The sequence below is a fragment of the Bos mutus genome, chromosome 13 (genome assembly GCF_027580195.1).
Source record: "Bos mutus isolate GX-2022 chromosome 13, NWIPB_WYAK_1.1, whole genome shotgun sequence".
In the NCBI taxonomy this organism is placed as follows: Eukaryota; Metazoa; Chordata; class Mammalia; order Artiodactyla; family Bovidae; genus Bos; species Bos mutus.
The window spans coordinates 35,130,736-35,149,025 of record NC_091629.1 but is presented as its reverse complement, the minus strand read 5'-3'; the positions used below and the strand labels follow the sequence as shown (position 1 = coordinate 35,149,025).

The following is an 18,290-nucleotide window of genomic DNA, read 5'->3' as shown; positions in this document are numbered from 1 at the left end:
CATCACAGAAGGCTCACAGCAGTTGGGGTAAAATCACCAATTTAATTTCTAACCAATGTTTCAATTTTGGATTCCCAATATACCTAATTTTCTACCACTTTGTCCTCTAGGATATGATGTGAATCTACTGAATGATTTACTATCACATGTTAAGTTGAAAAATGTTTTGACTTCAAGAACATCATTCTGTGGCCGTTACACCAAGGACCACTACCAACACTTTTACTTCTCTTTTTTCTTTCTTATCCATGTTATGTGTTTTTCACTCAGTAGACAGCCTGAATGTTTATTGAGTAAAATACTTAGGGAAAACTGCATGAATATCTATAACTAGAGAGAGCTCAAAAGCAAGAGAAGGAAAGACTGGGCATTTGGCATTTGAAAGGAAATAACTTATTTGTACACGTGCAGTTTACATTGTCTAACTTCTCTGTAACTATTTACTTCATTTATTTAACAAACAAGAATCATCACTATGACAACAATGACATTAAGGGGTGCATAGGTTCAGTCTGGGTGGAGGGGAGGCGGGAGTGCTAAGGCCAATTCTGGGAAATCCAGGTCTCATTATTTCACAGATCTTCATCCAGAAGTTACATGGATTGACTAAGAGTCATCTATCTTTTTCATTTTCCTTTTACCAGAAAGGTACAGATTATATTTGTAGGAATATGAAATCACAGGCAACTGAGAAGATCTCAATGAAACATCCCCCCTTACCACCGTTTTAAGGATTGCATTCTAATGAATGCAACTAAAACAGCAAGATGCAATCTCTTGCTGTGGTTAAACTCTGTCTTTGGAAATCTCAACACAAACTCTAAATATGTACTTGAGACAGGGTTAGGTTTTCCTCAGAACTCACGCTAACAAATGGCATTATAAACAAAGGCATGTGCTTTTTAGAATTTTTTTCTAATTAAAAAATTTAAAACTAGACGGTCTCACTTCTCTAGTGATTTTTGGCTTCTCAGAAACTTCTTTAACTCATTATTACCCTATCTATAGTTTTTAAAGACATTCTCAAAGAATATTCACTCAGTGTTCCTGAATTGTATTCAAAACTGCTGCCATGAAGCTAGGATTTAGTTACTAAGCTCCTATTGAAATAGCATAGAGTCCTGCTATATGTCTATTGTTCAAGGCCTTGACAATAGATAGAAGATAATACTACTGTAACTCTTGAGTACTTACTTTGGTATTTAAGATTAAGTATGGAAATAATGTATTAATAAGATAGCAAACAGTGCTATTCACTATTGACTGTTGTGTTTGTGAATCAGTTAGTGTATTAACTGGCAAATAACAAATTTGGAATGTCATACTAGTAAACTCTAAAGGTTAATGAAAATATCCAAGATTCATGAACATTTGCTATGTCCACTTTGACTCTCTTGTTAAGAAAACATTGTTTTTCTCTCTGAGTTAAAATAAAATGTGAACAAGATTACATAAACAGCTAAGGAAAGGGATACATAAATGGTCATAAATGATTACTTTCATTTTTTCTCTACATACTCATGATCCCGTCTTCTTAGAAAACCATTCAGTGATTTCTCCCTACATTCCCAGCACTGCCTGGTAGAACACAGAAAACCATCTGAGATGATAGAAGACAACAAACTAAGACTTAAATAGCACTTCCTTCAAAATGAAAAGCTCATAATAATCATAACCCTCACTATGATTAAAATTTGTTGTTATAAACAAAACTTAAATAGATTTGCCAAAAGTATCCAGCAAATAAATCTTCCTCTACCTACTCATATTCTTAGTTAGTATTTCCTGTACCATCCGCTGAAAATAATAATAATCATATTTATCTGAGTGCTCAACATGTCAGGTACTTTCTAAGAGCTCATTCAACTCATTTAATCCACAAACCAATCATATTTGAATCTTTATCCCCATTTTGTGGTTAGTACACTGATGTACCAAACAAGTTAAGTAATTTGCCGCTTACATGGCAAGCATGAAGCAGATATGGGATTCAAATCTAGGTGGCCTTACTACCAAGCCTAAGGGGTTAATCTCTTTTTCATACTGTATAGGGTCAGTTTATTGACAGTATTCAATATCTTAAAACACAGGTTATAGCTACCTGGTGGCAAGTATTTGCATTATAAATCAGAAGATTACATATATCTTCAATCATGAGATTCATAAAATATATTTCAAATATTTTAATTTTTTAACTTTTGATTTTTATGTTTGATATCACACATGCAATTAGATAACCAGAGCAATTCTAGTTACATTTTACATTGTTTGTTAAGGTTACTTATAGATATAGATACATCTAGACATAAAAAAATACCATGGTACATCTCTTTATTAGAGTGGGTAAACCCATGCAAACATTAAAACTCAGTTAGCCAATATGTCAGTCCGTAGCCAAGTGTGGCTATTCAAGTAAATTAAAATTAAACAAAAGTAAAATTCAGTTTCTCACCTACATTGCCACACTTCTATTACTCTATGGCTATTTATGTTACTATATGGAACCACACAGATGTAGAACATTTCCATCATCATAGAAAGTTCTCCTGGATAGCATACAAGTCTGTATCTTTAGAGAACCATTTCCTAAACATGTTTTAAATGATAGTGTGATAACATACTGGATTTCTAGTTCAAAATGATAGATTGAGCACATATGTACCCTTTTATCAAATTTAAGACCTTACTGAAATTAAAGTACAGAAATCCAAGAATGCATAACACTTATGACAGCAAAGGAAAGGAAGGCACAAGCAGCAGAGAAACTTCAAGACATTTATGAAAGAAACAAAAGGTAAAGGGAGTATATTGACACCAGGAAAATGAAAAGAAAACTGCTCCTGTAGAGAGTCTTTGTGAGAACCCTGAAGGCAGGAGCAAGTCGTATCATAGGGTGCCTGAGGGTTCCTAGGGTCTAGAGTGCAAGTGTGACAGAGATGAGGGATGAAAAGTGGGAGCTGAAAGCCAGAAGAATCACTGGAGTTCTGTTTGTGACACTCCCCCACTAGCCCAGGAGAGACTCTGCTGAAGATGGGTAAGGTTTGCTGGGGTTCCGGGGTGTCCAGGGGACTGGTCTCTGCCTCCTGCTGCTGCCTTGGAGGGGTGCAGGGTGGTGAGGAGCTGGGAGCCACGGGGTCTCCCAAGGGTCTGTGCTCCAGCCCAGGGGAGACTCCACCTTTAGCATCACAAGGCATTTCAGAAATTCCAAAACATAAAAGACCATGGTACATCTGCAGAAAAGCTGATGGCAGAGGAAAGAGATAAAGTAAAAAAAGAACTTTAAAGACTCCAAAGGATAGGTTCAGAGGGATTGAAAATATGTTTAAATAAGAAGAATCTGCTGTGAAAAGAAAATTGGAACATTAAAAACAGTTCGCAAATATTAAAAAAAAATGATTTTTGGAATTAAAAATAAAATTACTGGTTTACTGAAGAAGAGGGTCAAGGATATTTCCCAAAATGTAAAACAAAGTGACAAATAGAAATGATTAAATGATTTTAATCATTAAATATGATTAAATGGAGAGGCTTGAAGACTGTTTAAAATGTCCAATATCCAAATGATAAGGGCTTCAGGAAAATTAGAGATACCAAGGGAACATTTCATGTGAAGATGGGGGCAATAAAGGACAGAAATGGTATGGACCTAAGAAAGCAGAAGATATTAAGAAGAGGTGGCAAGAATACACAGAATTGTACAAAAAAAGATCTCCATGACCCAGATAACCATGATGGTGTGATCACTTACCTAGAGCCAGACATCCTGGAGTCTGAAGTCAAGTGGGCCTTAGGAAGAATCACTACAAACAAAGTTAGTGGAGGTGATGAAATTCCAGTTGAGTTATTTCAAATCCTAGAAGATGATGCTGTGAAAGTGCTGTACTCAACCTGCCAGCAAATTTGGAAAACTCAGGAGTGGCCACAGGACTAGAAAAGTCAGTTTTCATTCCAATCCCAAAGAAAGGCAATGCCAAAGAATGCTCAAACTACCACACAATTGCACTCATCTCACACGCTAACAAAGTGATGCTCAAAATTCTCCAAGCCAGTCTTCAACAGTATTTGAACTGAGAACTTTCAGATGTTCAAGCTGGATTTAGAAAAGACAGAGGGATCAGAGATCAAATTGCCAACGTCCACTGGATCATCAAAAAAGCAAGAGCATTCCAGAAAAACATCTATTTCTGCTTTATTGACTATGTCAAAGCCTTTGACTGTGTAGATCACAACAAACTGGAAAATTCTTCAAGAGATGGGAATACCAGACCACCTTACCTGCCTCCTGAAAAATCTGTATGCAGGTCAAGAAGCAACAGTTAGGATCAGACTTGGAAGAATGGACTGGTTCCAAATTGGGAAAAGAGTACATCAAGGTTGTATATTGTCACTCTGCTTATTTAACTTCTATGCACAGCACATCATGCAAAATGCCAGGATGGATGAAGCACAAGCTGGGAAAAATATCAATAACCTCAGATATGCAGATGACACCACCCTTATTGCAGAAACTGAAGAGGAACTGAAGAGCCTCTTGATGAAATGAAAGAGGAAAGTGAAAAAGCTGGCTTAAAACTCAACATTCAAAAACTAAGACCATGGCTTCTGGTCCCATCACTTCATGACAAATAGATGGGGAAACATTGAAACAGTGAGAGACTTTATTTTCTTGGACTCCAAAATCACTGCAAATGGTGACTGTGGCTGTGAATTTAAGGCACTTGCTCCTTGGAAGAAAAGCTATGACCAACCTAGACAGTGTATTAAAAATCAGAGACATTACTTAATACACAGAGACATTACTTTGCTGACAAAGTCCATCTAGTCAGAGCTATGGTTTTTCCGGTAGTCACGTATGGAGGTGAGAGTTGGACCATAAAGAAAGCTGAGCACCGAAGAACTGATGCTTTAGAGCTGTGGTGCTCGAGAAGACTCTTGAGAGACCTTTGGACAGCAAGGAGATCAAACCAGTCAATCCCAAAGGAAATCAATCCTGAATATTCATTAGAGGAAGTGATGCTGAAACTGAAGCTCTAATACTTTGGCCACCTGATGTGAGGAACTGACTCATTGGAAAAGACCCTGATACTGGAAAAGATAAAGGAAGGAAGAAAAGGGGATAACAGTGGATGAGATGGCTGGATGGCATCACCGACTTGATGGACATGAGTTTGAGCAAGTTCTGGGAGTTGGTGATGGACAGGGAGGCCTGACATGCTGCAGTCCATGGGGTCACAAAGAATTGGACATGACTGAGCAACTCAATGGAACTGAACTGAAGGGCATCACACACACACACTATATATTTCTCATATAGCACCCGCGTCTCTTTACATCTCCAGCATTGGCAGGAGGGTTCTTTATCACTATCATCATCTGTGAAGCCTAACATATATATAGTTTAGTATATATAGTATATGGACTTCTCATGTGGTGCTAGTGGTAAATAACCAGCCTGCCAATGCATGTTAGATGAAATAGATGCGGGTTCGATCCCTGGGTCGGAACCATCCCCTGGAGAAGGGCGTGGCAACCCACTCCAGTATCTTGCCTGGAGAATCCAATGGACAGAGGAACCTGACAGGCCACAGTTCATAAGGTCACAGAGTCAGACACAACTGAAGCAACTTAGCATGCACACTATATAGTATATATTCCTTATATATACTATTCTCTGCTAGTAATAATAATATCATGATGACACAATGTCTTAGTCGGCTCAAGTTGCCATAACAAAATGTAATAGCCTGAGAAAGGGAGTGTTTTAAAGCAGAAATTTATTTTCTCATTCTTCTGGAGGCTGGAAGTCTGAGATAAAGTAGCCAGCCTGGTTGGTTTTTGTGAAGGCTTTTCCCTTGAGTTGCAGAGGTCACCTTGACGCTGTGTGCCCACATGACCTCTCCCTTGTGTGCGTGGAGAGGGAGAGGAACAAGCTCTCTGGTGTAATCTTGTAAGGGCACTAATACCATGATGAGGGCCTTACCCTCATGACCTTTATCACTAGCACTACCTGGGACCTCATTTAACCCTTATTACTTCTCAAAGTATTCATTTCCAAATTTGATCACATTGAGGGTTAAAACTTCAACCTATGAATTTTTAAGGATATAAACAATGTCTATGCCACATGGGTTTAACATTTTCATATGCCTATAATTTTAGAAGAAAAATATTTCTAGCTTTATTTTGAAAAGTGGGAATATTTAAAAATTCCATGAAACACAGTTTGGAAAATGGTGGTTTAAAGAATAAAATTTTCAAATAATTCAAATTACAAATTCTCCTATGAATCTCTTTTTTATTATTCTTAGTCAGGTATGCCCTTGATCTCCATTGCTGAATTTATAAATATATGCAATGTCCTGTATCTATCTGCTTAAGTTTCCACAATCTGATTTCACTACAACCTTGGGCTACTTTTGAGTGTTAAACTTGGGAAGCAGTGTTATTTTCATGATTCTGTTAGCAAATAGTTTTTATTGGGAGAATGCTGAAAATAATAGTTTAAAGATGTAAAATATTTTTAAAAGATTTGAAATTGATTTCGGAGTATGTTAGTCAAATTTAAAACAGCATTTTCAAAAATCAATATATTTTTAAGACTGGTTTAAGATGTAGCATATCATTTGAATGTTATATTTTTATATGCTTCAATGGACAAAATACATTTAATTATAGAACACTATTACTTAAAATAATTACTGAAGTTAAAGCTTTGTATTAAAGAATATTTTTGAAATAGACTTGTTTATCACCTGTTACACTAAACTGCTTGCTACTGTTATGTTCGTTTATGTTATCCAAATTTTGGGGGAGTAATTATGTTGAATGATAAATAATTTAATCTTGTTAATAATAAAAATAAACTGAGCACGGGTATTTCCTTATGAGGATAAATACATTTTAACTGCATGTCAGTTTACCATCTATTGATAGTTTTATTTCATCATTAAGCTGTTTCAAATGTTAACCTTTTTTGGCCAAAGAAATCATCAATATAATTCTAGATTTAACCCTTGGGTGTATGTCTGTGCTAAAGTTTCTGAGCAAGATACATATGTATCAGGCCAGCCCCTCTTTGATGGGGATGCTTTGGCCTCAAAATTCAAGCCTTTTATTAAGTTGCCTTTTCCACACCGTGGTTGTATTACTCTTTCTAGGTGATGATGCCAAGGCAGCAGTTAAACATGGTTTGGACGGGATCTTGGTGTCAAATCATGGGGCTCGACAGCTTGACGGGGTGCCAGCCACTGTGAGTTTTGGCAAATGCCTCCATTGGAATTCCCATTTGTATTTCAGTTTTGACCATCTCTGTGACTACCTCTCTTTGTATATATATTTTTGTATGAATACTCAAGATAGAATATGTAGGAATATATGTAAGATCTCAGATTTTAAGTTTAGTGGTTCAATCCCCGAGTCTGGAAGATCCCCTGAACTAGGAAATGGCAACCCACTCCAGTATTCTTCCTTGGAAAATCCCATGGACAAAGGAGGCTGGTGGGCTTCAGTCCAAGGGGTCGCAAAGAGTTGAACATGACTTAGCGACTCAGCATGTACATGAGCACATGGGCATCTACCTAAATTAGATTATTATTCTATTTGTTTGTAAACTTATAAAAGTCGTCTGTGTTAAGTAAGTAGCCATTTGTAGGCAGTGATTAGTCCTATATTTATAGATATACTGAGAGGAATATTGTAAATTTGAGTAGGAAAGAAGATTATGCCATGAGTGTCTTGGAGGTGGAGGTTGAAAAGCTGAAGAGTGAGGGCAGGTGGGGAAAGGAGGCAGAAATCCTGTGGCCTGGGAGAGGTTTCCTGCAAACAAACCTCTCTGTTGGAGCTTGAACTACCTTGGCTGCACATTGGAATCTCTTGGGAGCTTTAAAGAATCCTAATTCCCAGTCTGCACCCTGAATCCATCCATCAGAATCTTGTGGGACCAGGAAAACTGAAGCACTAGTATTTTTACAGCTACTGAGTAGATCCAATGTGAATTTATATGTACTATATACCCTGTGCCAGACAAATCAGAGTCAGAATCCAGATATAAAAGTAAACTAACTGGCTGCAATGGTGTGGGATAGAGTTAAAACAGTTAAAGTGAGCAATCGGCTCCCAACGCCAGGAGCGAAGGGCCCAGCCATGGATTGACTTTAAGATAAAGGATTGGGGAGCCCAGAAATGGATCAAAAGTCATGGAGATAGACATATATCCAGGGGTGTACTTCATGGATCCCTGATCTAGAGTGAAGGCCAGAAGCTGTAGGTGGGGTGGCGTGGGGATCCCTTATATGCTGTCCGCTGTGAGAATGTGTCCGGGATTTCTTCAGATGAGGCAGTGGGATTGCAGCTGTCTTTCACCTCTGCTTTGTTCCCATATGGACCCCTGCTTTCACTAGTGTGAGTGTAAAAGTGGAATGGGAAAGACTGAGATATTCTTGGGGAATACCAAGGAATCTCTTTTGTTTGCAGTATCTGGTGGGTGTTGGGAGCCTGAGAAATATGCCTGCTTGGACAGGTCAGGGAGGGGGTCTTTGAATATTAAATATTATGAGTCATTAGATATGCAATAGAAAAGCCTTGATTTAGCAGCAACAAGTACCACAAATTGGACTGTGGCATGACAGGGAGCAGGAAGACCAATGAGGTGGCCTGGATAATTATGAGAGCCAAGGAAAGAGAGAAGGGTCTGACCTGCTATGGGGCTGAGGGATAACCCCTCCAAATCTCAGCTTTTTCATCTTTTAAAGTTAAAAAAATTAATTAGATTGTTTCTTTGGCGCCTTTAAACTTTAGTATTCCATAATTTCACTTATCATAGGCAAAGTAAGCTAACATCATGTAACAAAACTTAAATAAATATGTATCTATGAAATAATGTGGATAGACTCTTTAGTTCATCATTTCCGAGCTGGATCATCATATCCATTCCCCCTTTTGTCAGAACCATTTAGTCATAGTTATTAGTTGGGGCAAACATTTGAATTCATTCAAATAATTTAGTCAAGTAGTGGATTACTGTTTCATTAAGATAGCATGTTGATTTAGCTAAATCCATGGATGTTGTGCAGGTCTTAGGGCAGATTGAATGAGGCCAGGGGTTCCTGGGCACATGCATTTGCACTCAAGAGTTTTTCTTGAAGCACTAATGGGCTAATGGTAGGAAGAAATCAAGTCTTTGCACAGAATCAGTAATTAAAATCATAAAACTGGAAGTTGTCAGCTCTTTCCAATTCAGCATTACTTATAAAGACCCATCTTTTTAGGTGATATTAAACATTGCCTGTAGTGGAGAGTGAAGAGCTCCTCTGGGCGGGCAGGAGAAGTTGGTCTCAGTTCAAGGCTTTTCCGCTGATTTATGCCTCTCTTGTGTATGAAGACGTGGACTTAGTGGGCAGGCCAAATTAAGTTTGTTTTCTAAAAATAAAATCTAAATCTACTGAAATCAAATCTAACTAGATTTTAAGGGAAACATATCTGAATGGTGTGGTTTATTTCCTTCTGGCTGAGGGGATATGGAAACTTATCTAAAAGGGCTTTTTGAGTTGTGGTCTCAGAAACTGTTTTAAGATAAACAATGACCCTCCCCTTTGCATGATGTGTGCCTGAGAGGAGATACTTGCTTGAATTTGCCTCCTACTTTAGAGAAAATTTAAGGTGCATGATGATGAGAGAAATGTGAAGCAGGATTAAGTTTATAGTGAAGGTGTTTTTCTCTCAATGTGTTGGTTTTCAGGCATTTGGCAAAAGACTTGGAGGAGGCTGTGATATAGAACTTCTCAGTAGGTACACAGAAGGACTTACTCTCTTGCACATTCTGTGACATCATAACTCAGAGCCAAAGAGGCAGTGTGATTTTACTGCAAGAGCATTGAAATGAACCCAGAGTCTTGGGTTCAAGCCTTTTCTTGCCTCTAGAAGGGTGAGAGCTGGGTGAGCAAGTTGCTCAGACTTTTCAGCCTGAGTCTCTACATAATGTTGTGTTGGTCGCAAAAATTAAATGTCTGGACTGTATGATTTCTGCATTTCTATAAATCACAGAGTTTTCTTGTATGGAGAAATACTTATCATTAAGAGTCCCAGATCAGGAGTTTGACTGCAGTCCATAGTAATACAGTGCTATTGAGAACCATGGCCTGTTCCAGCAGAGTTTAAAAATAAGTTAACATTATTTGCAAAGCAGAAGTAGAGACAGAGACATAGAGAACAAACATACTGATACCAAGGTGGGAGGGAGGGTGGGATATACTGGGTGTTTGGGATTGACATATATACCCTGCTGCTGCTGCTGCTAAGTCACTTCAGTCGTGTCCGACTCTGTGCGACTCCATAGACGGCAGCCCACCAGGCTCCCCCGTCCCTGGGATTCTCCAGGCAAGAACACTGGAGTGGGTTGCCATTTCCTTTTCCAATGCATGAAAGTGAAAAGTGAAAGTGAAGTTGCTCAGTTGTGTCTGACTCTTTGCGACTCCATGGACCGAAGTCTACCAGGCTCCTCCATCCATGGGATTTTCCAGGCAAGAGTACTGGAATGGGGTGCCATTGCCTCCTCCACATATATACACAACTATATATAAAACAGATAACTAATTAGAACTGACTGTATAGCACAGGGAACTCTACTCAATGCTTGTGGTCACCTAAATGGGAAGGAAATCCAAAAAAGAGGGGGTTTATGTAAACACATAGCTGATTCACTTTGCTGTATAGCAGGAGCTAACACAACATTGTAAAACAACTATACTCCAATAAAAGAAAAGAATAACGTATTTCTTTCTAAGAATTTTGATAATTCAGTAGTGCATGCTTTTATAAGTAATTTAACATCTGCCTTAAAAAAAATGAGTTCACATTAAGATCCTTACTCTGAAGGTAATAATGTGGCAAAGACTAGTCCTGAGGTAATTAGGGAATGATATGGCAGAATTAGTATATTTCCAAAATCCACAATACTAGATCATCTCAAACTGGGGTCTAAAGACAGATTATATGGAGTCTTTGAACCCTAGGAGCTTTTTTTTTTGACTTTTTTATGGAAAAAAAAATTTTTTTATGCTAACTGGATCCAAAGTAGTGTTTGGTCACTCAGTCATGTCTGACTCTTTGTGACCCCATGGACTGTAGCCCACAAAGGCTCCTCTGTCCATGGGGATTCTCCAGGCAAGAATACTGGAGTGGGTTGCCATGCCATCCTCCAGGGAATCTTCCTAACCCAGGGATCAAACCCAGGTCTCCCACATGCAGGTGGATTCTTTACCAACTGAGCCACCAGGGAAGAATGTAAACTTAAAAATATGATATTCTTTTCATATTTTCAAGTGAAAAATTTCAATTGTAAAACATTTTCATAAAATAAACTTTGGGTTATTAAATCAGTGTTTCTAAAATTGAGTCCTTGGGTATATTCTATGACATCAGAAATTTCATTTTTCCTTCTGAAAAAGATTCATTATATTCTTCCTTTGAGGACCATTTGATTTATCAGTTAGCTTTTGCTGTATAGCAAACCATTCTGAAATCTACTGGCTAAAATTCAATAGCCATTGATTCATGTCATAACTTTGTGAATTGTCCATTTGACCTGAGATCCACAGAGAGGTTTTGTGTTCCTGGCTGGGCTCACTCATACATGTCTGTGGTCAGCTGCTGGGTCTACTAGGGCAGGCTGGTATAGGATGACCTCAGCAGGGATGGGCTCTGCATTGTCTCTCATATCTAGAACGTTAGGTGGGCTGGGTCTCACAAGACACTGGGTTTCCCAGGGAACAAGTGGAAATATCTAAGCCTCTTGAGCTTTATGCTTAGAACAGGCATATTGTCACTTATTTCTTTTTCTGTTGGTGGAAGCTAAGTCACACGGCCACTTCAGATTCAAGGTGTGAGGAAATAGACTTTTCTGACTTCATTTATTCCTCATGATGGGAGGAGTAGAAATGTTGCACTGCAAGGAAATGAAGATAAGGTGGCAGATGGCTGCAGCCATTTCTGCAATCGCAAACTGTCAGCCAGACCTATATGGAGCAGGGGTTTTCTAAACGTACTTAGTAGAACTCACACTATTTATTAGAACTCACACCACCACCTCCAGCCAGGGCTGCCTGAAGCATGGTGGGTAGACAGTCAGAGGAGGACTTGTGGGCAGTGGCTTGGAATCTGTCTTCTGCAATGTTAACTAAAGCATCTCTGGCTTTATCCGTTTGTTTGTGCTCAACTGCTCTGGTTTGGAACCTTTAAAGTGTTTTATGCCTAAAATGTCAGAAATCATGAGTGTAGGACTGGATGCTTTAAGAAGGTAGAAAGATGGAAGTACCTTGTGAGTGGAAGTTTTGTGGACAGGGAGGACCTTGAGCGGGAACAGGAACTGCTGCTGCTGCTAAGTCACTACAGTTGTGTCCGACTCTCTGCGACCCCATAGATGGCAGCCCACCAAGCTCCCCTGTCTCTGGGATTCTCCAGGCAAGAACACTGGAGTGGGTTGCCATTTCCTTCTCCAATGCATGAAAGTGAAAAGTGAAAGTGAAGTTGCTCAGTCGTGTCCGACTCTTAGCAACCCTATGGACTGCGGCCTACCAGGCTCCTCCGTTCATGGGATTTTCCAGGCAAGAATACTGGAGTGGGGTGCCATTAGGGGGGCTTTTCCAGAATCAGGTCCCTGTGGGATTCTTTTTGGATTCTGTAAACTGCCTGGCATGATGCCTGGAATCTGCCAAGTCATCAATAAAATATTTGATAAATCAGTGAATGGATGGATGAGTGAACAGTAGTACATTGGAATCTTACCATATTTTCCTGTAGATTAACTCTGCTGGAGCTAAGCCTGCAATTAATTGTCTAAGGAACCACTAAGAAAAGAAAAGCTGAAATGAATGGTCTTTTAGATGTGTAGCAAGCTGAAAAGAAACAGAAAAGTCGTAAAATAGTGGACTTGTTCATTATATTTACTTATTTTATCTGCTCTGGTCAGAATTATTCTGCATAATATATACCCAGTAAAACTGCAGCTCCAGGAAGAAGAAAGGGGGGATGAGGCTCTGTGATGGATAGAACTTCCTTGTCCATGGACAGGAAAACACGAATCTAGGCTTCATTTTATAATCCAGGATTCACACTTTAAGTATCCTTATTAGTTTATTTTTTAGGCCAGATTGGGCATTGGAAATATCCTAAAAGACTTGATTTGCGTGACTTTGAAAACGTGTATTGAACTGAAACTAGCTAATATTTTTCTTTGGTTTTGGTTTCAAATGGGGAAATATACTTAATTATAGCTTGCATCATCACTTGGAAATTGTAGCATTTATATGTTGATGTAACTTGCCTGAGTCTAAAAGGAGGACTATGTATAGTTAAAGGGACATATGTAAATGGATCCAAAGCATGTTTGGCCAGGCAGAAAAGCCGAAAGGAAAAGAGGAAAATCACATTACTTGCCAAACATTTAGGGGGCTGTGCTCCAACTGTTGCCTTCACTTCCTCCAAATCTGTAGTTGGGTTTGGTCTTCAGTCTTCTACATAAAACTCTTTTTACATTGAGCCTCTCAAATTTGGGGGGAGAAGCAGGAAAGTTTTTGAGTGATTTCAGCACAATTACTTCTAGAAAAACTGCACTTGAATGTATGGATTTAATTTTATATTTAAGTACTTGGGGATAAGTGTGGATAATTTCTGCGGATTTTTACCTACTATGGTCACTATAGTAAGTCACTATGAGAATTGTTTCCACCCTCAGATGCAAAGATTTACACCCAAGTAGCCAATTGTGTCAGTTACTATCTATAACTAACTATATTGGCTATTAACCAACTTTAAGAGCTATTACCACATGATGCTAAAAAACAAAAGATTCCAAACTCAAATTTAAATCATTATTCCCATGAAACTTTTTGTCAACTAGGGGTCTGCTGACCTAGATTTGGTACTGGCTGGGTGGCTGTTCTCCAAGTTTCAGGTCCAGCTGGGCTTGGATGGGACAACTCTCCTTCTTCTCCGGGGGTCTCAGCTCTATGGAGGGGAGGGGGAGTTTTCTCACACGGCCAATGGCACAGCTGCAAGAGACAGTTGAAATATATGAGGTCTTTCAAGGTCCATGCCCAGAAATGGCACTCTTCCACCTCTGTTCACATGTCACTGGGCAAAGTAGGTTGCAAGGCCAAGGCCACTGTCAAGGAGTGATAAGTGCACTGCTTTTTTTTTTTTTTAACTACGAAACACTGCCAAGTGACCTTGGAAAAAGAGTGGGTTCAGAGTGGTGTGAAGAATTACGAACAATAATACAGTCTAGCAGATGGACCTCAATGAAGCTTTTATATTCTCTAGAGCTGATATAATAAGCCCATTATCAACTGCTAATCAAGATGAGGATCTTCAAAGTGCATGTGGTCATTTTCCTTAAAAGCAAGGAAAAATATTTTCAGGGAGAATTCTCTAATGTATAACTGGATGTTTGCTATATTGTTATACATAATTGTATATTATATATATTCTCATATTTTGGGTGGGAAAATCAGAGACTAAGTTTTTTTGTGACTGATAGTGTTTGCATTTTTATATACCATTGCTTCTACCACAATCTGAGTATGAATTTTAACAATTGATTTTCAATGAGTAAATTAATGTTCAGAATAATTTATATGAGGAAGATACTTCATTTATATTTATGTATTTAATATAGAGTAGCTCTGTGCCTTTAAAGCTGATTATGTATTTTTAATTGTGTATGTATATATACACACAATTAAAAAAACATATATATATATACATATATATATGTATACAAATATATATATATATGTATATATTTGGATCATGATATTTGAATCCGAATATGAGGAATAAGGGCTTCCCAGGTGATATTAGTGCCACCTACCTACCACTACATCTTCTGCCTACCATTGCAGAAGACTTAAGAGACAAGGGGTTGATCTCTGGATTGGGAAGATCCCCTGGAGGAGGGCTCCAGTATTCTTGCCTGGAGAATCCTAGGGACAGAGGAGGCTAGCAGGCTATAGTCCATAGGATTGCAGAGTTGGACAGGACTGAAGCAACTTATCATGCATGCACACACATCAGCATGTACACAGCATGTACATGTATCAGCATGTACACAAAATAATCTTGGACTTTGACAGAAAAATAAGCTACTCAGTTCCAAATTTAGCTGGTCTTTGGTTGCTAGCATTTGCACTTCTTTTATTTTAGGAGAGACTGATTTTACTGTTGATTCTAAGCTTAGCCTTTCCTACTTTCAGTGCTAATTGGATGGTTGGTGGCCTGTGGAAGTTGAGTTGGGGAACAATTCAACATGCATAGTATCACTTTACTGACCTCTTCTCTCCACAGATTGATGTTCTGCCAGAAATAGTGGAGGCTGTGGAAGGAAAGGTGGAGGTCTTCCTGGATGGCGGTGTGCGGAAGGGAACTGATGTTCTGAAAGCTCTGGCCCTGGGAGCCAAGGCTGTGTTTGTGGGGAGACCGATCATTTGGGGCTTGGCTTCCCAGGTAACTGGAGAACAAAGCAATAAATATATAAAACAGAGTGACTCAACTGTGAAATAAATTCATGAAACCAGTCATACAGACTTACTCAAAAGATCTGTGTCTTCTTGCTTAGGGAGAGAAAGGTGTTCAGGATGTCCTTGAGATACTGAAGGAGGAATTCTGGTTGGCCATGGCTCTGAGTGGTAAGACTTGGTGTTATCATTTACCACTTCATTTCTTCTGGGTGTCTTTAGGCCAGGCTCCTTGGTGGAACTAAGTGAATTTGAGGGGGAGGAGGATGGAACCATTTGGAGTGTAATGAAATTTAAAGTTGGCTATAGTGTGCAGAGAGCTCTCGAAGGGAGGAACTCCACAGTATGTCTGCCTGTAGCAGTCACTTAGCTTCTGCTTGGACAGTCTTTTCAGGGATGCTTTGACAAGTCTTATTAGTACCTTAAGGGTAATGCTACATCATATTCTTTCTCCTCTCTTAACACATGAACAATAAATCTAATGGGCTAGCCACCAGCTCCACCTAGATGTCTATGTGGCATCTCAAAATCTACCTGTCCAAAACTAAGCTGCTCAATTTCTACATTAACTCTGCTCTACCTACAGATTTTTCAGTCTCAGTTCATGTTAATACCTTTGTCTCACTTGCTCAGATCTTAAGTCTTAAGTCACTCTTGACTCCTTTTCTCTCTCATAGCCTCACATCCATCCACAGAGGTGCTTTCTGTAAAAAAAGCCTGGTTGGAACCTGCATCGTCTCCCTTCTTCTTGGATATTGTAATGGTTTCCTGGTGTATCCTTCCTGTCGCTGTCTCTTTCCTTGGGTATTTTGAGTCAGCCTGTCTATCCTGTCTTCCTTCTCTGTTCCAGTTTCTTCTGATCATAGCATCAGAACTATCCTTTTAGACATTAACTTAGATCATATCACTCTTCTATCAGCACATTTCAATTGCTCCCAATTTATTCAGAATAAATAGACCAAAGTCCTCATGATGGTCTATGAGGGTCTATGTGGTTTGATCTCTGTCACCTCTCTGACTTCAGCTCCTCCCACTGTTACTCAGGCCATATTTGAGTGACAAATATGTCCACCCAGGCCTTATTTGCCTTCTTGATGATCCCTGATGACAACAGGCATGTTTCAGCCTAAAGGCTTTGGCCTTGTTCTTCCTGCTGGCTGGATGCTCTTTCCCCAAAAATCTATGTGGCAAACTCCCCTGTGTCCTTCAAGGCACACTTTTCTATCTTACTGTTTCATAGGATCCCATGTTGATCACCATATTTAAAACTAGCAATTTGTCTTCCGCTCACCCAACTTCCAATTTTTTCCTCTGTTATTGTTTCATTTTTTTTCCATAGCAGCTAACGTCTTCTAATTTCATTTTTTTCCTTGGCACCTAACACCTTCTGTAGATTATCTATCACATTATTTTTCTTAAATGACACACATTGTGCATTGTCTGTTTCCTCTCTGGAATGTTAAGAACCACGAGGCAGGGATCTTTGTTGTCTTCACTGCAGTATCTCTAGTGTCTGGATTAGAGCATAGCATGTAAATAATAAATATTTGCTGAATGAATGAACAAATAAATAATCATTATTCCTAGTGACTGTTTTGAATTTGACTCAGAATGGACCTCTAGATGCATTGAATCATCTTGAGTCAATCATCCCCTCCCCTCCTTTTGAAGGTAGCAAGGGCTTCCTTTTCTGTGATCTGTATCACCCAGACCATCCCCACAGATAGAATTCCAGAGCTCAGTGGTCTATGCACTTCTGAGCTGAGGCAGGGTAGACACAGCATCCGTGAGAAGGATGCCATTCTTTGAATCCTCACTCTACCTTTTAATTTGCTACAGACATATCCTAAAAGAGAACTTTTAGCCACTGACTCTGTATTAAATGTGGCAGAAAAGAATATACTCTTTGTGTTAATAAAAATATGTGCCAGTCATTTTGTGTTAAGGACTGTTTAGGTAATAAAAATGGTCTCATGCCACATAAGATTTGGCAAGCTTACCTTGAATCATAAACCTTACATTTGTCAAGTTTTACATTCCTTGGGAAAACGATTACCTGCCTGATTATTATTGCATTCATTTCATATTAAATGTATGCATTATTTTTTCAGGGTGCCAGAATGTGAAAGTCATCGACAAGACATTGGTGAGGAAAAATCCTTTGGCTGTTTCCAAGATCTGACAGTGCACAATATTTTCCCATCTGTATTTTTTTTTTTTTTGGCATGTGTTACTTGACAAAGAGACACTGTGCAGAGAGTGACCACAGCCTGTAATTCCCCACTTCGATACAAAGGGTGTCATTCTTCTCCAGCAAAATAGCAATCCCTTGCTATTTTAAGTTCATTGCTTTTGACTTTTCAATGAGTGTCCTAGGAACCTTTTAGAAAGAAATGGACTTGCATCCTGGAAATATATTAACTGTTAAAAAGAAAACATTGAAAATGGTTTTAGACAACGTCATCCCCTGGCAGCCTCACGTGCTACAAACAAAAGATATTCCTGGGTAAAATTGGAGGTAGCTAGTGCCGAGGTCAAAAGATAATGATCTCCCTGTTTATAAACCTTCACTATATTTGGATATCCCTAAAACTGTGTTCTTAAAGTCTAAGGGCAACTTTAGAAGGCTGGATGTGCCCGGGGAAACAGGAGATTTGGATTCACAACACTGAGGAGATAGCACTTAACTATCTTAACTGTTTTGTGTTTCCAGTTAGTGAATTGGGATAAAAGTGATTTTCTAGATACTTTTTAACACTCTGGGCTATGTGACTCCTTTCA

General features: G+C 38.9%; 1 protein-coding gene across 1 annotated transcript in view; it reads left to right on the top strand.

Moving 5' to 3' along the window:
• Positions 1 to 17,691, top strand: part of HAO1 (hydroxyacid oxidase 1) — a 62,241-nt gene extending 44,550 nt beyond the window's left edge. The window contains exons 5-8 of the mRNA XM_005900497.3: positions 7,158 to 7,249; positions 15,340 to 15,498; positions 15,611 to 15,680; positions 17,621 to 17,691. Coding sequence (XP_005900559.1) covers positions 7,158 to 7,249; positions 15,340 to 15,498; positions 15,611 to 15,680; positions 17,621 to 17,691 — 392 coding nt within the window. The remainder of the gene's footprint in view (positions 1 to 7,157; positions 7,250 to 15,339; positions 15,499 to 15,610; positions 15,681 to 17,620) is intronic.
• Positions 17,692 to 18,290: the final 599 nt, after the last annotated feature.